General features: G+C 45.6%; 2 protein-coding genes across 2 annotated transcripts in view; one reads left to right on the top strand and one right to left on the bottom strand.

Moving 5' to 3' along the window:
* otofa (otoferlin a) overlaps positions 1-5,147 on the top strand; it is a 103,398-nt gene extending 98,251 nt beyond the window's left edge. Inside the window, exons 44-46 of the mRNA XM_061242002.1 lie at positions 139-317; positions 1,076-1,176; positions 4,261-5,147. Of these exons, the coding sequence (XP_061097986.1) occupies positions 139-317; positions 1,076-1,176; positions 4,261-4,441 (461 nt within the window). The 3' untranslated portion in view covers positions 4,442-5,147. The remainder of the gene's footprint in view (positions 1-138; positions 318-1,075; positions 1,177-4,260) is intronic.
* Positions 5,148-7,233: 2,086 nt separating this feature from the next.
* Positions 7,234-16,189, bottom strand: drc1 (dynein regulatory complex subunit 1 homolog (Chlamydomonas)). The gene is made up of 16 exons (XM_061242001.1): positions 15,990-16,189; positions 15,560-15,644; positions 14,913-15,025; positions 14,269-14,452; positions 13,742-13,879; positions 13,274-13,360; positions 12,683-12,805; positions 12,200-12,339; positions 11,850-11,984; positions 10,957-11,263; positions 10,440-10,529; positions 10,003-10,086; positions 9,532-9,677; positions 8,648-8,794; positions 7,761-7,863; positions 7,234-7,368 (listed from the first exon to the last, which is right to left on the bottom strand). Exons 1-16 carry the CDS (start codon positions 16,103-16,105, stop codon positions 7,297-7,299), a joined length of 2,070 nt encoding a protein of 689 aa, XP_061097985.1. The 5' UTR covers positions 16,106-16,189; the 3' UTR covers positions 7,234-7,296.
* Positions 16,190-16,242: the final 53 nt, after the last annotated feature.

Raw genomic sequence — 16,242 nt, 5'->3', positions numbered from 1 at the left:
CAGTTTGTGAAGTTTTTTAAATCAAGTGGCCCGTGTCTCTGACATTGAGATGAGAGATATGCAGTCGTTGTCTTGTCTGAAGCCTGCTTTTGGTCCTGACGGGGGGGCGGGGGTGGCCGGGTTCGTTTTTTTGCGCAGGCGCGATCGAGCTGGACCTGAATCGGTTCCCTCGCGGGGCGAAGACGGCGAAGCAGTGCTCCATCGACATGGTGCTCAACGAGCAGGACCTGCCCACCGTCTCCATCTTCAAACAGAAGAGGGTCAAGGGCTGGTGGCCGTTTGTGGCACGGGACGAGAACGACGAGCTGGAGCTCACGGTAAATTACATCCACTGGATTACCTCCACTAGAATTACAGTACAACCGCTACAATTACATTACATCCACTGGATTACCTCCACTAGAATTACAGTACAACCGCTACAATTACATTACATCCACTGGATTACCTCCACTAGAATTACAGTACAACTGCTACAATTACAATTACATTACATTGCATCCACTGAAATTATATTACAACCACCCCGTTATATCCGCTACAATTACACAACCACTACATTACATTAAAACCACTACAATTACATTCACTGCATTACATAGCAACCACTACATTACATTAAAACCACTACAATTACATTCACTGCATTACATAGCAACCACTACATTACATTAAAACCACTACAATTACATTCACTGCATTGCATAGCAACCACTACATTACTTACAGTACATTAATATTACAAAACCACTACATGGTCTGGGCAGGGATCAGTCTTTGATTTTGGATATTCCAAATTCTTTCTCTCGTGGGACGTAACACTACAGCCTTATATTCTTTAAGTAAATTTAAATTATTTTTGCAAAAATAATTAACTTGAAACTTGATAAATGTCTGTATTGGCTTCTTTGAATTGAAGATTAAGTTTAAGTAAAACCTACCAACTCAGCTGTCTTTGAGTCTTAGAACAAGTGACAGCCAGGTTTGAGGTGTGCAGATGATTAGTGTCTGGTGAACTGTGGATGTTCTGGGGTCCATGATGTGCGGTGGTCACATGACTTCGCCGTCTCCACAGGGCAAAGTAGAGGCGGAGCTACACCTGATGACAGTGGAGGAGGCGGAGAAGAACCCCGTGGGCCTGGGGCGCAACGAGCCCGACCCCCTGGAGAAACCAAAGTGAGTCTGTCCTCCGTGGCCTTTCGTGTGTCACCCCGTCTGAGATGTTCTACAGATTACGCACCTCAGGGCTGCCGCACACAGGGCCAGGGAGTGTCATAGGGTCAGAGGTCAGAAGTGATCAGCTGTTAAGCAGCTCACTACACACTTTACATGAACTGTGGCACAAAAACACTGCTATTGATTGACATCGTTGCTATGGCGTCCTCATAACCAGTGCCTGTCAGAGGGGAAGGTGAAGGTGTGCAAGCCTATGTGTGTGAGAGCGTGTGTGCGTGCGTGCATGCGTATGCCTGTGTTTGTGTTTGTGTAAATGTGTGTGCGAGTGTGAATGTGTGTGTGTGTGTGCCTGCGTGTGTGTGTGTGTGTGTGTGCATGTGCGTGTGCGTGTGTGTGTGTGTGTGTGTGTGTGAGTGTGAATGTGTGTGAATGTGTGTGTGTCTGTGTGAATGTGTGTGTGAGTGTGTGAGTGTGAATGTGTGTGTTTGTGTGTGAGAGTGTGTGCGTGTGTGCATGCATGTGCGTGTGTGTGTGCGTGCATGTGTGTGCGTGTGTGTGTGTGTGTGCGTGTGCGTGTGTGTGTGCGTGCATGTGTGTGCGTGTGTGTGTGTGTGTGTGCGTGCATGTGTGTGTGTGTGTGTGTGTGCGTGCGTGCGTGTGTGTGTGTGTGTGTGTGCGTGCGTGTGTGTGTGTGTGTGTGTGTGTGCGTGTGTGTGTGTGTGTGTACAGTATGATGTCGATGGCAGCCCTCACTCTCTCTTTCACGCTCTAACTCTCACACCTCGTTTTTCCCCCTTCCTCCGGTTTCTCTCCTCCCCTTTCCATACCTCCATTCCCCCTGCCGATTCCTTCCTTCCTTCCTTCCTTTCCTGTGTGACCTCTGACCTGCCCCGCTCCCCAAGCCGCCCGGACACCAGCTTTATCTGGTTCATGAACCCGCTGAAGTCCATCCGGTACTTCATCTGGCACAACTACCGCTGGCTGATCCTGAAAATCCTAGTTGTGGCCCTCCTCCTCCTCTTGCTGGGTCTGTTCCTTTACTCCGTTCCCGGTTACCTGGTCAAGAAGCTCCTGGGAGCCTGAGGAAGAAGCTTGACTGGTAGCCCTCTCTCCTCTCCTTCTCTGTCTCCCTCCATCTCCTCTCTCTCTCTCTCTCTCTCTCTCTCCATCTCCTCCATCTGTTTCCCACCTGTCACTCTATCGGACCTCAGAGCGTGTCTTTCCTCGAGTAACTTCAGTGTCCACGGTCTGAGCGTGCCATTGAAACGGTTGGGGAAAACAAACAAAGAGGGTCGCGGTTATCTGATGCGGGTGTTTTTCTGTGAGTGTTTTTGAAAAGTTCCCCATCTCCATTTTACAGCCGTTTGTCATTTCAGAATATCTCTCTCCCCTCTCGCAAAGGGTACAAAAGTACATTTGATTGTGCCATTTGTTAGGAAGTGTATTATTTGTATAGAATATGTAAATTAATATTAAGAATATGTACAAAGTAGAACGATAGATATAAACCTCAGCGGTACAGACTGACTGGTCAAATGAAATCAGAAGTAGAATACTAATTTATGCCTTGTTATTATCACTGGTGCAAAAGGAATGCAAGCACAATGAGCCACAATTGCTTTTATATATATTTAAAAACCCTTAAATACTATCAAAATTAGCTATAACGAAGACCACTGAAAATGAAAATGTAGCATTAAAAAATTAATTAATTGATTCCCGATTTAATTATTGGTTCATTTAAGCTACGGTTTACTCACAATATGAGTGAATCGTATCTTAAAAAGGCTACAGTAATGAACAATTACTTTTACAATCAATAAAAGGTGTATATTCCTACTGTATTTTATTTTAATCACGTCTTGCAGCGTGCCTTTGTGGAAAAACTCTGTAAATGGCTTTGACCATTGTGTGAGGGATGCCACATTCACAGCAGGTCATGTGACCTTCGCCTTGCCTTTCCACCTCTAAGTGCAGCCAGCTACCCATGTAGACATTCATGTGCAGGGCAAAACATGATTTGCTTTAATGAAAAACAGACAAGTGGAATGATAAGGGCACGAAATGCTTGAATGAGAGATGTGTATCAGGATTACACTCAGAGTATTGCTGTTGTCTCCTTAAGCCCTTAACTCAGTTGTTAGTTTTCTATCCATCAGGGTGAATGGGTTGCCGGGTATATAAACAGAGGATATCTGTTATTTTAATAGCATTGCAGTATGGTCCTGGGGCCTGTTCCACAAAGCAGGATTACTGAGGATTCAGTGCACTGCATAAAATCATGCTTTGTGCAATCTTGTTACTTTGTTGAATCTTTTTTTTCTTTTTCTTTTTTTTTTTTTGCAATATAATGGTAAGGAGCTTGGCAAAGAGGTTGGCAAAGGTTGGCAAAGAGCCGCTATCAGCGTCTGATGGTAGAAGCCATTATATCAACCTACAACACATGCCGTAGCAGGAGACTGAGGATATTTGTGATATTTTAAGTGCAATATTAAATTCAGCATGAAGCCGTTCTTCCATTAGCAAGGCCGACAGTGGTACTGAGGTTTCCCTCAGTCAAAGTTATGAGAGCAGTTACGATGCTAAGCAAATAAAAAACCGTCCAAATGGTATCTCAAGCTTATGTAGTGCAGGCTATTATGGCATTTATATGGTTATACGAAGGACTCAGGATGTATTATTTTGGTTCTTTGTTAGCATAGTTAGCTTGCATTAGCGTTTTAGTGATGTTGCTCACTGGTATGGGAATGTGAGGTCTGGACTATTGTTCATAGTATCAGATTAATGCAGTTGTATGTAATGTAATATAATGTATGTGATGGAATTCACTGTCCACTTATTTAGAAAAAAAAAATACAATTAAATAAACAAGATGGTGGTGGAGGGGGGAGGGTGTGGCCTGGCCTCAAATCTCTGACAGTCAACAGCCATAAAACCTCCAGTCATTCGCTGCTTACTAACCACTAACACTGGCTTATTTCTCTCCATCCCTCTCTCCTTTAACCTCCAACCCCCGCCCCGCCCCTCCCTCTCCTCCTCCTCCTCCTCCTCCTCCTCCTCCTCCGCCCATCTCCCGACCGACAGCCGACCGGATACCACCTTCCTCTGGTTCCTCAGTCCTCTCAAAGCGATCCGATACCTCGTCTGCAACCGGTACAAGTGGCTGATCATTAAGGTGGTGCTGGCCCTGCTGGTCCTGGTCATGGTGGGCCTGTTCCTCTACAGCACACCCGGCTACCTAGTGAAGAAGCTGCTCGGGGCCTGAGGACGGCGAGGACATCACTTCCTGACAGTTGCCAGGAAGTGACATCATTCCAACTTGAGCTCCGAGCCCTTTAACCCCTCCCCCCCACCTCACCCCCCCCCCCTTCTCTCCTCGCGACGGTTCTGCTTGGGTCTCGCAACTGACCCCGACTGCTTCGACATTCCACCACTGACATCGCCTGCCTTCTGGCGTCTGTGAAATGTTTTATTTATTATTTATTTAATTTATTAAATTATGTTTTTGTTTTAAAAGGTTGACTGCGGTTTATCGGTAACGGTTCTTATTGCATGGATACTTTTGAGCATTGTCGTATTTTCAGAAATTCTGAAGTGTTCCGAGATTGTTTTATTTATTTCGTCTCTAGATCTGAAGGATGTTTGCAGACTGGGTTTTGATTGACCTATACATTTAGCAAAAACTGAACGTTGCAATTTCCTACGTATAGCCATTTCTCCTGTGGCTTAGGCAGTCTGTTGCACAGCTGGGTGTGTGCTAGCAACAACTCCATTTTTGCTAATTTGTGTATGCAGAAAATGGGTTATTTTTTTAAACAACCTCTTTGACTTAAAACATTTGGATCATTGTGGGATTCCTTTTGGGTACCTTAGAAATCACCTCTAGACATTTTGGACTGAAGTGCAAAGAGATGTCACATATAGTATCCATAATGTGCAGTACAACTGAATTAATTAAGGTAGCAAGTAACCTAAGAATACAACTTTCGTCAAGGCAAATGTCCTCCGATGAAACGCTGGTTGTGTCACAAATTTGTAATTGGCCAGACATGGATTCAGGAGAAAGTTGAAGTGTAATTCACAGGATTTAGAATTCCCTACCGTACAGATGTGCGGTTTCAGTCCTTGCCCTCAGTCGATGCTTTACTTCCCAAAGAAGAAGGCGGACTTAATCGCTAATGCCCTGCTTGGACGGTTGAAACTCTTGCCGTGAAGAGTCACATGTGACCTCCGGTGCCACAGCAGGTGAAACGCATTTGTCGTTTTCCTGCTTTTGTTTTGCAATGTGACGGCTTGTTATAGCCTTCTCTTTGAAATGGGGAAAAGATGGCTTTATATTAATTCATGAATTCATAAGCAGCGATAAAGCGATCTTGGATTACATTGTACAGCCACCAAGAGCCTATCTTTTGGTATTGCACACATGCATATTGCTAAAGAATAGTTGACCAAATCGATGAACATTTTAGAACTAGCAAAGGCTTAGATGCCAGCAGCTTGATCCTGACTGATTTTACATCAATGGCGAATCCCCCATCAACAGCGATGGCCTTACATGTTGCCTGACAGCCGTAGTGCTGTCCAGGTGTGTCCAGGTGGGCTTCGACAGAAACACGGCGAGATACAGGGCGCTACAGAACATTAGCTCTCCTGTCCTGAAGGTGCACCTGGTCTGACTTAACACAGCATAGGACAGGGATCATCAAATCTGGCCCTCAAATCCAAATCCAGCCCTGGAGTAATTACCTGAACAATTAGTGCTACTGATTGGCTAGACCGTGTTCACACCTGACTCCCAGGTAAAGGGAGGGTGGAGAACCAGCAGTTCTCGGCCCTTGAGGACCGTGATTTGATGATCCCTGGAATGGGAACATTGCACAATTGGATGTCCTTTAAAGAAAGCGCAGGAAAGTGCAATGCACTGATGTAGTGTACGATTTATTTCTTATTATTATTATTATTATTATTATTTTCATAGTTTTTAATCAACCTTTCCATCCTGACATTATGAAAACACACAGCTGTGTTTCCCAACCATCACCTAGAGGGTGCATTAGAAAAACTGCCGAATAAGCATGTTTATGGGATCAATTCTACGTCGACCAAGCTAGTTAGAAAACTGCCCGAGATCCTCACAATAACCACAAACCAAAAAAAAAAGTGAACATTATTCTTCATGATCCAATGTCTTGTTTTGCAGTGTTCCGAGTTTGCCTTTTGCTTGATTTGTAGTCTTGGTAATGATTTGTATTAAATCCCACGGTGGGCTTGTTGATTTGTTTGATCTCATTCATCACACACACACACACACACACACACACAACTTAAAAAATCCAAAAAATACATGTTCGCACTGATTCTTGCCTGTTTATATGATTAAAAAGAAGAGTGTATTTATATTTCTTTGTTCTACGGTGTGCGATATATATATTTTTGTCTGTACAACATGACAATGAAGATCTAATAAAAGGAGATGAACGAGTGCGTGTGTGGGCTTCTTCCTCCAGTCGTCCCGACACCACCATGTCCTGGCTTCTCAGCCCACTCCGGATCTTCTGCATCCTGGCCTGGAGGAACTACAAGTTCCAGTGCCTGGGCCTGCTCTTCCTCGCCCTCACCCTCCTCTTCCTCCTGCTGCTGTTCTACTCCATGCCCGGGGCGCTCAGTCGGAAGATCATTAACGTCATTGGCTAACTGGCCAGCCAATCACAGCAGCCTTTGCAGTGAGTGTAAGCGTCATCCGACTCAGATTTTGAAAAACTATTTTAACCGACAGAAGGATACGAGCCCATGCCAGGAATGTTCACATACAAAGGTAAGAGTGGTGTGTATGTATAGATTAAAATTTGGAAGTCCAGTTTGACAGATACAGCATCCTGGAAGAGACCACCACGATAAAGCCCTCATAAGCTGGAAAATACAGTACTAGCAACCTTTGTAACCCCACACTTCAAACAAAATAAACATCAAATCATTAAGATCTGAGCATTTGCATGTAATAAAGTGAAACCATTTGTACTATACATTTATCACATTTGATTCAGCGGGTAAGAATCTGAGATTCAAAAAGTTGAAATAGTCCCAAGTTTACCACACAAGCCTTTTTTTTGGACCTTTTTTTTAATAGGCAAGATCTGAATCGGGTGAGATCTGAATCATCTTCGTTGGGGGGATCGGTAATTCGTTGTTGATCTGTCAGAAGAAGACAATCAAGCATCATAATCAACCAGTAAAAGTTTCTAGATTTAATGCGAGGAGCAAATAAATACAGCACTTTGTTTTGAAATAAAGCAGCGTTTGGGTTTGAATGCAAGCCTAATTCTGATTCACACACTGATTCAAATTTTAATTTAGGCTATATATCACAAAATGGTGGAAATTAGGAAGTGAATTATGTTTAAATGGTTTAATCAAGAAATAAATTAAAGTATTACAGGGAAACCGGATCATGAAAGTTTTTCTACAATGTGGTTGCGCACGTAACGTTAGAGCTACGTTACAGGGGAACACAGTCATTAAGGTTCCCCTCGTAGAACACGGTTCCGAGCGTGACGCTATCGCGGTGACCAGAGACGGACGCTCACCTTGGAGTTGCAGTGTTTCTGCAGAAGCTGCCTCATCTCCTCGTTCTGGTGCTTCAGGTGCCGTGTGTCCTCCACGAGCTGAGCCCTCTCATTCAGCACAGCACTGCACAACGATAATAACACCGTTTGTAGAGCACTTTTACAGACTACGGGCTCTACAGCAGGAATGGGAAACTCCAGTCCTGGAGGGCCGGTGTGTGTGCAGGATTATAGCAGGGATGGGAAACTCCAGTCCTGGAGGACTGGTGTGTATTCAGAATTACAGCAGGAATGGGAAACTCCAGTCCTGGAGGGCCGGTGTGTGTGCAGGATTATAGCAGGGATGGGAAACTCCAGTCCTAGAGGACTGGTGTGTATGCAGAATTACAGCAGGGATGGGAAACTCCAGTCCTGGAGGGCCGGTGTGTGTGCAGGATTATAGCAGGGATGGGTAACTCCAGTCCTAGAGGACTGGTGTGTATGCAGAATTACAGCAGGGATGGGAAACTCCAGTCCTGGAGGGCCGGTGTGTATGCAGGATTTTACTGCCAACAGTTGACCTAGCTCAATCAGCTGATTAGCCATATACACCATGACCGATTCACACGTAAATTACACCACAATAAAATGCTACAAGACAAGAACGTCAGCAGCCGTTTATATCACAGAATGTGGCTATAAATTACGGATCACGTAAAGGATTGGGCTAATTAAATCATTAAGTTGGTCTGAAATCCAGGAACAGATACTGCCCGCCTCTACAGACTAGTGAATGCTCTCTCGGCATAGTCTATCTCCATCAGAGCACGTGGTAAATCAATGTAACGTAAAATGGTGAAAACAAGACAAATTTAAGTAAGAAACGGTGCAATGGTGGGTCTTGAAATTTCCCGCTCTCGGCCACTCACTGGTACTTCTCCAGAGCCGTGTCCAGAGTGTCCCAGAGCTTCAGCTTGGCCTCAGGAACGATGTTGGCCGCAGATTCCCAGAACGCCCCGTCCTCCGACCCGTCCCTGTCAGCCAGGCTCAGGATATGGGACTGCTGCTTGGTCTCCCTGGAAACAGAGCATTTGTCACATTTCTCGCATAAAGCGGGGGGGCTGCCTGTAGCCTCGTGGCTAAGGCACATGACTGGGACCCGGAAGGTTGGTGGTTCGAGCCCCGGTGTAGCCACGGTAAGATCCACAGAGCGACTGGGCCCTAGAGCAAGGCCCTTAACCCCAAATTGATCCAGGGGGGCTTTGTCTAATCTACTATTAGTCACCTTGGATAAAAGTGACTAAACAACCGACTAAATAACAGACTTGCAGGTAGTGCTCACCTGCCCTTGCAATGTTTTGCAGTAACAGTGCCCACCTGCCCTTGCAGTGTTCTGCAGTAACAGTGCCCACCTGCGTTTGCAGTGTTCTGCAGTAACAGTGCCCACCTGCGTTTGCAGTGTTCTGCAGTAACAGTGCCCACCTGCGTTTGCAGTGTTCTGCAGTAACAGTGCCCACCTGGGCTGCAGTGTTCTGCAGTAACAGTGCCCACCTGGGCTGCAGTGTTCTGCAGTAACAGTGCCCACCTGCCCTTGCAGTGTTCTGCAGTAACAGTGCCCACCTGCGTTTGCAGTGTTCTGCAGTAACAGTGCCCACCTGGGCTGCAGTGTTCTGCAGTAACAGTGCTCACCTGGGCTTTGCGGTAAAGCATCTTTGTGACAGTCTTCTGTGAAAAGCACTTCACAAAATAAATGTAATTGAAAGTAAAGGCAGTGCTCAGCTGTGCAGTGTTTGGCGGTAAAGGCAGTGCTCACTTGGGCCTGCAGTGTTCTGCGGTGAACGCCCGCAGTGCTCCCAGGACGTCGTTGGGGTGAATGAGGTCCCAGCCGTGGCTGCTGGCGGCTCCTGACTCCCCCTCCTGGCTGGATCCTGCCATCGCGTCCTCTCCCTCCGGGGCAGCCTGGAGAACACCACACACAATTAACTAATGAAAACACTGCCAGAGAGGTTAATTACACAATTAACCAATGAAAACACTGCTAGAGAGGTTAATTACACAATGAACCAATGAAAACACTGCCAGAGAGGTTACTTACACAATTAACCAATGAAAACACTGCCAGAGAGGTTAATTACACAATGAACCAATGAAAACACTGCCAGAGAGGTTACTTACACAATTAACCAATGAAAACACTGCCAGAGAGGTTAATTACACAATGAACCAATTAAAACACTGTCTGAGAGGTTAATTACACAATTAACCAATTCAAGTTGATCCCTACCTCCCGGTCTTTCCGCTGCTGTCCGTACTTCTTGAAGAACTCAGCCAGCTTGTACATGTCCTCCTCTCTCTCCATCCCGACAGACTCCACAGAAACATGTCAAGCCTTCAGTCACGGTTTTGAGTCAATCAGCCCGCCACACAGTGCGTTAACTTTAGGAGACGGGCATTTACGTTTCGCTGTTTTTTAATGCCAGGAACACAGTGCTGTTTTCATAGTAAAAAAAACGCGCTGATGATAAAATAAAGTTTTTAACAAAAACATGCACAGTTAGATTGAAACCGACAAATGCCCAAACACAATTCATGCCAAGGACAACATTTGTTAACTTAGTTAACAAACTTGCGATTGTGCAATCGTGAAACACAATGGCGTGAAAATGATTTTGTAGCTGTATCCCGGCTACATGCAGGTGTGTAGTTGGAGTAGTTGCTCACCGACAGGATAATATCAAGCTTTATGAGGTTCTTCTCATTCTTGTCCAGTGGAGCCAGGAGTTTCACAACTTTACTGTCAATCAGAAAACCCTGTTTGGAGACCAAAACAAAAACTGTACAACATAGCGGCAAACTTCACGTCTGTGGTTTCAAAAGACTTTTCACTAGCCCATGGATAGTCAGGGGCGTGACGTAGCCGACTGCGTTTTTCTCTCGTCTCTGGTTCTTCCCCCACTAGACTGCCGTGTCCCTGTGCCTGTAAATGTATCATCGTGAAGCACTTTTTAAGCAATGATCGAGATTTGTTTTGATTGACGCGTGCGTGCCTTCTTGGCCAGGCCGGCGTTGTAAATGAGAAAAAAAAAAACGAAATAAAGGTAAAACAATTCATACAATAAATATGGTGAAAAGCCGAAAGCATCGACGCAATTAAAACACTGTCTGAGAGGTCAATTACACAATTAACCAATTCAAGTTGATCCCCCCCCCCGCCGCACGGGAATCGAAGAGCCCCTACCGCCTCGTCGCACAGCAGCTCCAGAATCCTCTTGACCGCTGCCACGGAGACGCCGTCAGGCTGCGCGTCCTCGGCGGAGGTTGAGGACGAGAGCAGGCCGGGGGCCGGGCTGGAGGGGCGCAGCTGGGGGACCACGGGGCCCTTGCGCTCCAGGAAGGCGGTGGAGGGCGGGTCCCAGGGCAGACCCAGGTACAGCTCGTGCAGCACCCGGTCCACCTCCAGGGCCTGCTGCACCAGCCCCGCGGTCTCCCCCTCGCTCATCAGGCAGATCTCCTCAAACTTCCGCACGCCCACCGCCGAGAAGTGACTGCGGGGGAGGGGGGGAGAGAGCGGCTCAACTCCCGGTGTGTGTGAGAGTGTGTGTATGTGTGTGTGTGTGTGTGTGTGTGTTGCATGTATGTGTACGTGTGTGTGTGTGTGTGTGTGTGTGTTGCATGTATGTGTATGTGTGTGTGTGCTGCATGTGTGTACATGTGTAGGGGTGTGTGTGTGTGTGTGTGTGTGTACATGTGTGTGTGTGTGTGTGTTGCATGTATGTGTACGTGTGTGTGTGTGTGTGTTGCATGTATGTGTACGTGTGTGTGTGTGTGTTGCATGTATGTGTATGTGTGTGTTGTGTACTTGTGTGTGTGTGTGTTGCATGTATGTGTACATGTGTGTGTGTGTGTGTTGTGTGTGTGTACATGTGTGTGTGTTGCGTGTGTGTACATGTGTAGGTGTGTGTGTTGTGTGTGTACATGTGTGTGTGTTGCATGTGTGTGTACATGTGTGTGTGTGTTGTGTGTGTGTACATGTGTGTGTGTTGCGTGTGTGTGTACATGTGTGTGTGTTGTGTGTGTGTACATGTGTCTGTGTTGCCTGTGTGCACTGGAAGACTCTTCCTCTGCACTCACTTCATCTTCTTCTCCCAGTGCTTGTTCTCCTGCACGATGCGCTTGTTGTCGACGGTGATGGACTGGTTCTCCTCCCGGCCCTGCTTCTCCTGCTTGGAGTAGCGCGCCTTCAGGTTGGCCAGCGTGTCCTGGAGCCTGAGAGACACAGAGTCATTAATTCACTCACTCATTCGTTCACTCATTCGTTCATTCATTCATTCACACATTCACACAGTCATTCATTCATTCAATCACTCATTCGTTCATTCATTCAATCATTCATTAATTAATTCATTTGTTCATTCATTCATTCACTCATTCACTCATAAAGCACAGTATGAATGTGATGATCTAATCTCCAGTGAAAGCACCTGGTGATCTTCCTCTTCTGCTGGGTCTTGGTGATGCTGTTCTCCTCCTCGCGCTTCTTCAGCACGTGCAGGTTGTACTCCAGCTTCTCCTGGTTCAGGTGGTACGTGGCCTTCATCTGCTGAACCTGCTGCTGCAGGAGCTGGGGCGCCACAGGGGTCACTGCGTCACACGCCAGGAGGCATGCAGAAACCCACGCGAACACGGGGAGAACATGCAAACTCTGCACAGAGAGGCCTCAGGCCGACCGGGATTCGAACCCAGGACCTTCTTGCTGTGAGGCGGCAGTGCTACCCACTGCACCATCCATGCCGCCCCAATATAAAATAATAAAAATAAATAAATTTATATACATAATTGTTTTTTTGTTTTTTTTACATTAACTGTGTTTTATAAGTTCCTTTGGATGTCTTTGAGCTTGCGTGGGGGTCCCCTGGCTCCCCCTGCTGGGGAACCCCTGAATCCCACCCTACCCCCCCTCCCACCTGCACTTCGCCGTCCAGCTTGGTCTTGATGGCGTTGCACTCCTCTGCGTCATCCAGCCTCAGCTTCTGCAGCATCATCTCACTCTCCTCCATCTTCTTCATCCTCTGCATCAGGTACTCCACCTAGTGGACGGGAGGACCGCTGACATGTCTTAACATAACATCACATAACGTAACACAAGGAGAACAGGCCATTCAGCCCCGCAATGCTCACCTTTTCTCCGACCACTAAAGTGTACCTGCTGCTTGGTTTGCCTAAAAGCTAAATATCTAGTATCTAGCACCTCATATGTACTTATGTACTGCCTCCACTGCATGTCCTGGCAAGCTATCCCACACAGTGACCACTCTATGTGTGGAAGAAATTCTTAAAGTGATCCCAAAGATATCGTTTGTCAGGGTTGTCTTTATAGCAGTGGCATGAATTCCACCATCCACTTCAGTTTGAACGATTTTTTAAATGATATATTTATAGTTATCGTTCTTGGTGTGGACAGGCCTTAAGTTGCAAAGCTTAATTAACCTCACACATTTTTTTCACAGCAAGTAATGGCTGAAGCTCTAAATCCAGCTATCAGAGGATAGCTGTACCTCCTTATCACGACGGTCCTTCATCTTTTGGTCCCACTCCATGCGTGTCTTGTGGAGAAGGTCCGATCGCTCCTTCTCAAAGGAGTTCTGCAGCATAATAGAAATTCCACAAAATTCAAGACAAAACTGCAAATCTTCCTTTTCAAAAACAGTCATGGAACACAAGCAAGGCAATTTGTTAACCATTAACATTAACAGACTTTTTCATTCCAAATTGGCAATAACTACTATGGTTGTTAACATGAATTAATGATGTACAAATACATTACCGAGGGCTGTAATTTACAGATTAACTTCCCAGTTTTTTCTCCAAACGTGGCAGAAATCTTTGTATATAAAAATATCATAAAAATAGACTTTTTCACCCAAAGAAATGCAGTAAATGAGGGACTACCAGACCATGTCTGTGTGTTCTATGAAGTTAGTGTCCAGGTCTGCCAGCTGTTAATGTCCTGCTGTGCGGCGTACCTCAATCTTCTCATATTCCTCCTTGTAGGACTTCATCAAGATCTTTATCTGTTCCTCCATCCTGTAGATCATGAGGTCCACGTCCTCTCCTTGTCTCTTCAGGTCTTTCACGTAAAGATTGTCGTATGATTTCAGCTCCTGTTGATGAATCAGAATGCAGGTTTTTAATCCTGCACAGTACCACAGATTTGTTTTTAGATCAACCAGACGGTCGGATCCAGTGTTCTTTCCTGACCGCAGGAGACTACAGTAAATAATAAATATATTTTTAGTTAGCTGATGCTGTTAATAGGATTTTGATATTGTACATTCAGAGTACTTTTAGGGTGTGTGAGATTTTGATCGATGAAGAAGAAGAAGAAGAAGAAGAAGAAGAAGCTCAAAATCTCAAAGCTACTCAGAACACGGATAGAACCATATGATTCTAAGGTCACAAAGTAGCACTGGCAGCGTTCTACCAGAGATGGGGGCCCAAACGTTCCGCATTCTCTCGCTGGTCGGTGAGCCATCATGGGCGTGGCCCTCACCTCTTGCAGGTCGTTGATGACCTTGTTCTTGTCCTCGATGAGGAGGCCACACAGCTGCTGCTGGCTGATCAGGGCGTCCCGCAGGTCCTGGGAGATCTCCTGAGCCCGAGCCACTGTCCACTTCGCCGTGATCTCCTCAAACTTCTCCTGGCTCGTCTTGGCCTCGTTCTCCAGCTTCTCAATTCTGCACGAGGGAGGCCAAGGCGGACAGAGGGCTCTAGCCACCACCTCGCAAAAACTACCAAACTACCAGGAGGCATGGAATACGAAGCAGCAGGAAAAACTGGGGACAAAACTTCAAGCTTCACGTGGAGCTGAGTGCGTCCTATTTGAGTGCAACTGATTGCTTTGAAATACTTTTTATTTATTCTTTTTTTTTTTTTTGGTTGTTTGCCTTTTTAACTTGCCCCTCTTAAAGCTAACTACCCATTTTGGCCCAAGAAACCCATACGAAATTCCACAAAGTGGGATCAGTGGGGTGCGGTTTAACGAGGTAAACTATGATAGGAAAAAAAATAATAAAAGTACATAGGTTACTAAATCCTTAAGCCTGCTTTGTGAGATCCTCTCCCCAGGGGAACGGGGTTAACTGTACATGAATGCAAAGAGGAAAAATGTAAACAGGAACAGCGAGGAGGGGGTACCTTTGCCTCGTAGCCTCGTCCTCCTCGAGCCGCCTCTGGGACTCCCTAAAATCAGCGGCGACTTGAATGTTGGTCAGCAGGTCCGTCCCATCACGCTGCAGCTTCGTCATTCGCTATGAATTTGCGGAGGGGTGGGGGTGGGTTAATGAGCAGTTTCAATACCCAACAAAATCATGCGTAAGATGACAACATGACACCTCAACCCTCCCCAACCCCCTGAAATGTATACGTATGAAATAGCAAGGCTGAAAAAAGCAATCACATACTGAAAAGGGGAAGCAATGCATGGTGTTACAGCATTAACTTTTTTTTTCATTTTTTTTTTCATTAACAGCCCAGAGAATACTGACGTGAGCAAGTGAGAACACGCATAAACAGTATGAGAAATTATCTGGGAAATCTTTTACAGGTCTTTTTTTTCATTATAATTTACCATTACCTTCCTTATATTTCATGCACTTAACCTCTTCCATAACCTTTTCTACTATAACATTGGGCGGGGGACACACAATTACTGTTTGCAGCTTTGGTCATTTGTTATTTTTTGTCCAGATGTGACGTCATTTTCGCTTTGCACAAGCAAAGACGTGCATCGATGTCGCTTCAGTTGTGTGTCCGGGTTTTGATGCTTGCTGACGTCAACTCACCTCCTCGCTCTCCTCCACCTGCTTCTGACTCTCTCTTGTTTCTTTGATCTGTTTCTCCTCCTGGGAATCGTCAGCAAGCGCTTTGCTGCATAGTGAAAAGACGACAACGCAGAATACAGATCAAAAGCAGACAGAAAATGTGACTGCTACGATTATTATTTTAGCTATATCTTTTGAACCTACAAAACAGAGTAGCCTCTCATTTTTTATCAGGATTTCCATAATGTTACCCTAGAGTAAGCATGTTCAGGTAGGTCTTGTTTAGGTTTTTTTATGTTTAACGATTTTATATAATCATACTTTAATCATATAATCTGTTTTATATGGTGCCAACTAGGATTTTCTGTCGCACCTAGTTTCACTTTGAGTTGGACAGTTATATTAGAACAGCTAACGTTAGCTAGCTAGCTATGCCATTTCGTTAATTTACCGATTCCTCTCCTCGATACGCAGACGACGGGCGAGTAATCGCTCAACTAGGTTTTCAGATTCCACGGACGGTCCGTCCTCCTCCGGTTCCTTCACCGAGTTCCCGACTTGGCTCATGTTGATGAGTGATTGGCAAACTTTTTTGAACAAAAAAATTGCTTCGGTTAACTAGCTAAGGCTTTATTTACTCCCTACTTGTCAGCTGCTACACGGCGAACCAGTATGAACTGTTATTCTTGTTGCTAAGATACCGC

Source organism: Conger conger, chromosome 5 (genome assembly GCF_963514075.1).
Source record: "Conger conger chromosome 5, fConCon1.1, whole genome shotgun sequence".
NCBI lineage: Eukaryota > Metazoa > Chordata > Actinopteri > Anguilliformes > Congridae > Conger > Conger conger.
This window is presented reverse-complemented; position numbering and strand designations above follow the sequence as displayed.

What these genes read in the sequence shown, in the direction of transcription:
- drc1 (XM_061242001.1), bottom strand. Translation starts at nt 16,105, where the DNA reads ATGAGCCAAGTCGGGAACTCGGTGAAGGAACCGGAGGAGGACGGACCG. An exon ending in GACGAGGCTACGAGGCAAAG is followed by an intron (nt 14,453 to 14,912) that starts GTACCCCCTCCT and finishes TCCCTCGTGCAG; the next exon opens with AATTGAGAAGCTGGAGAACG. An exon ending in ACGGCTCTGGAGAAGTACCA is followed by an intron (nt 7,864 to 8,647) that starts GTGAGTGGCCGA and finishes ATCGTTGTGCAG; the next exon opens with TGCTGTGCTGAATGAGAGGG.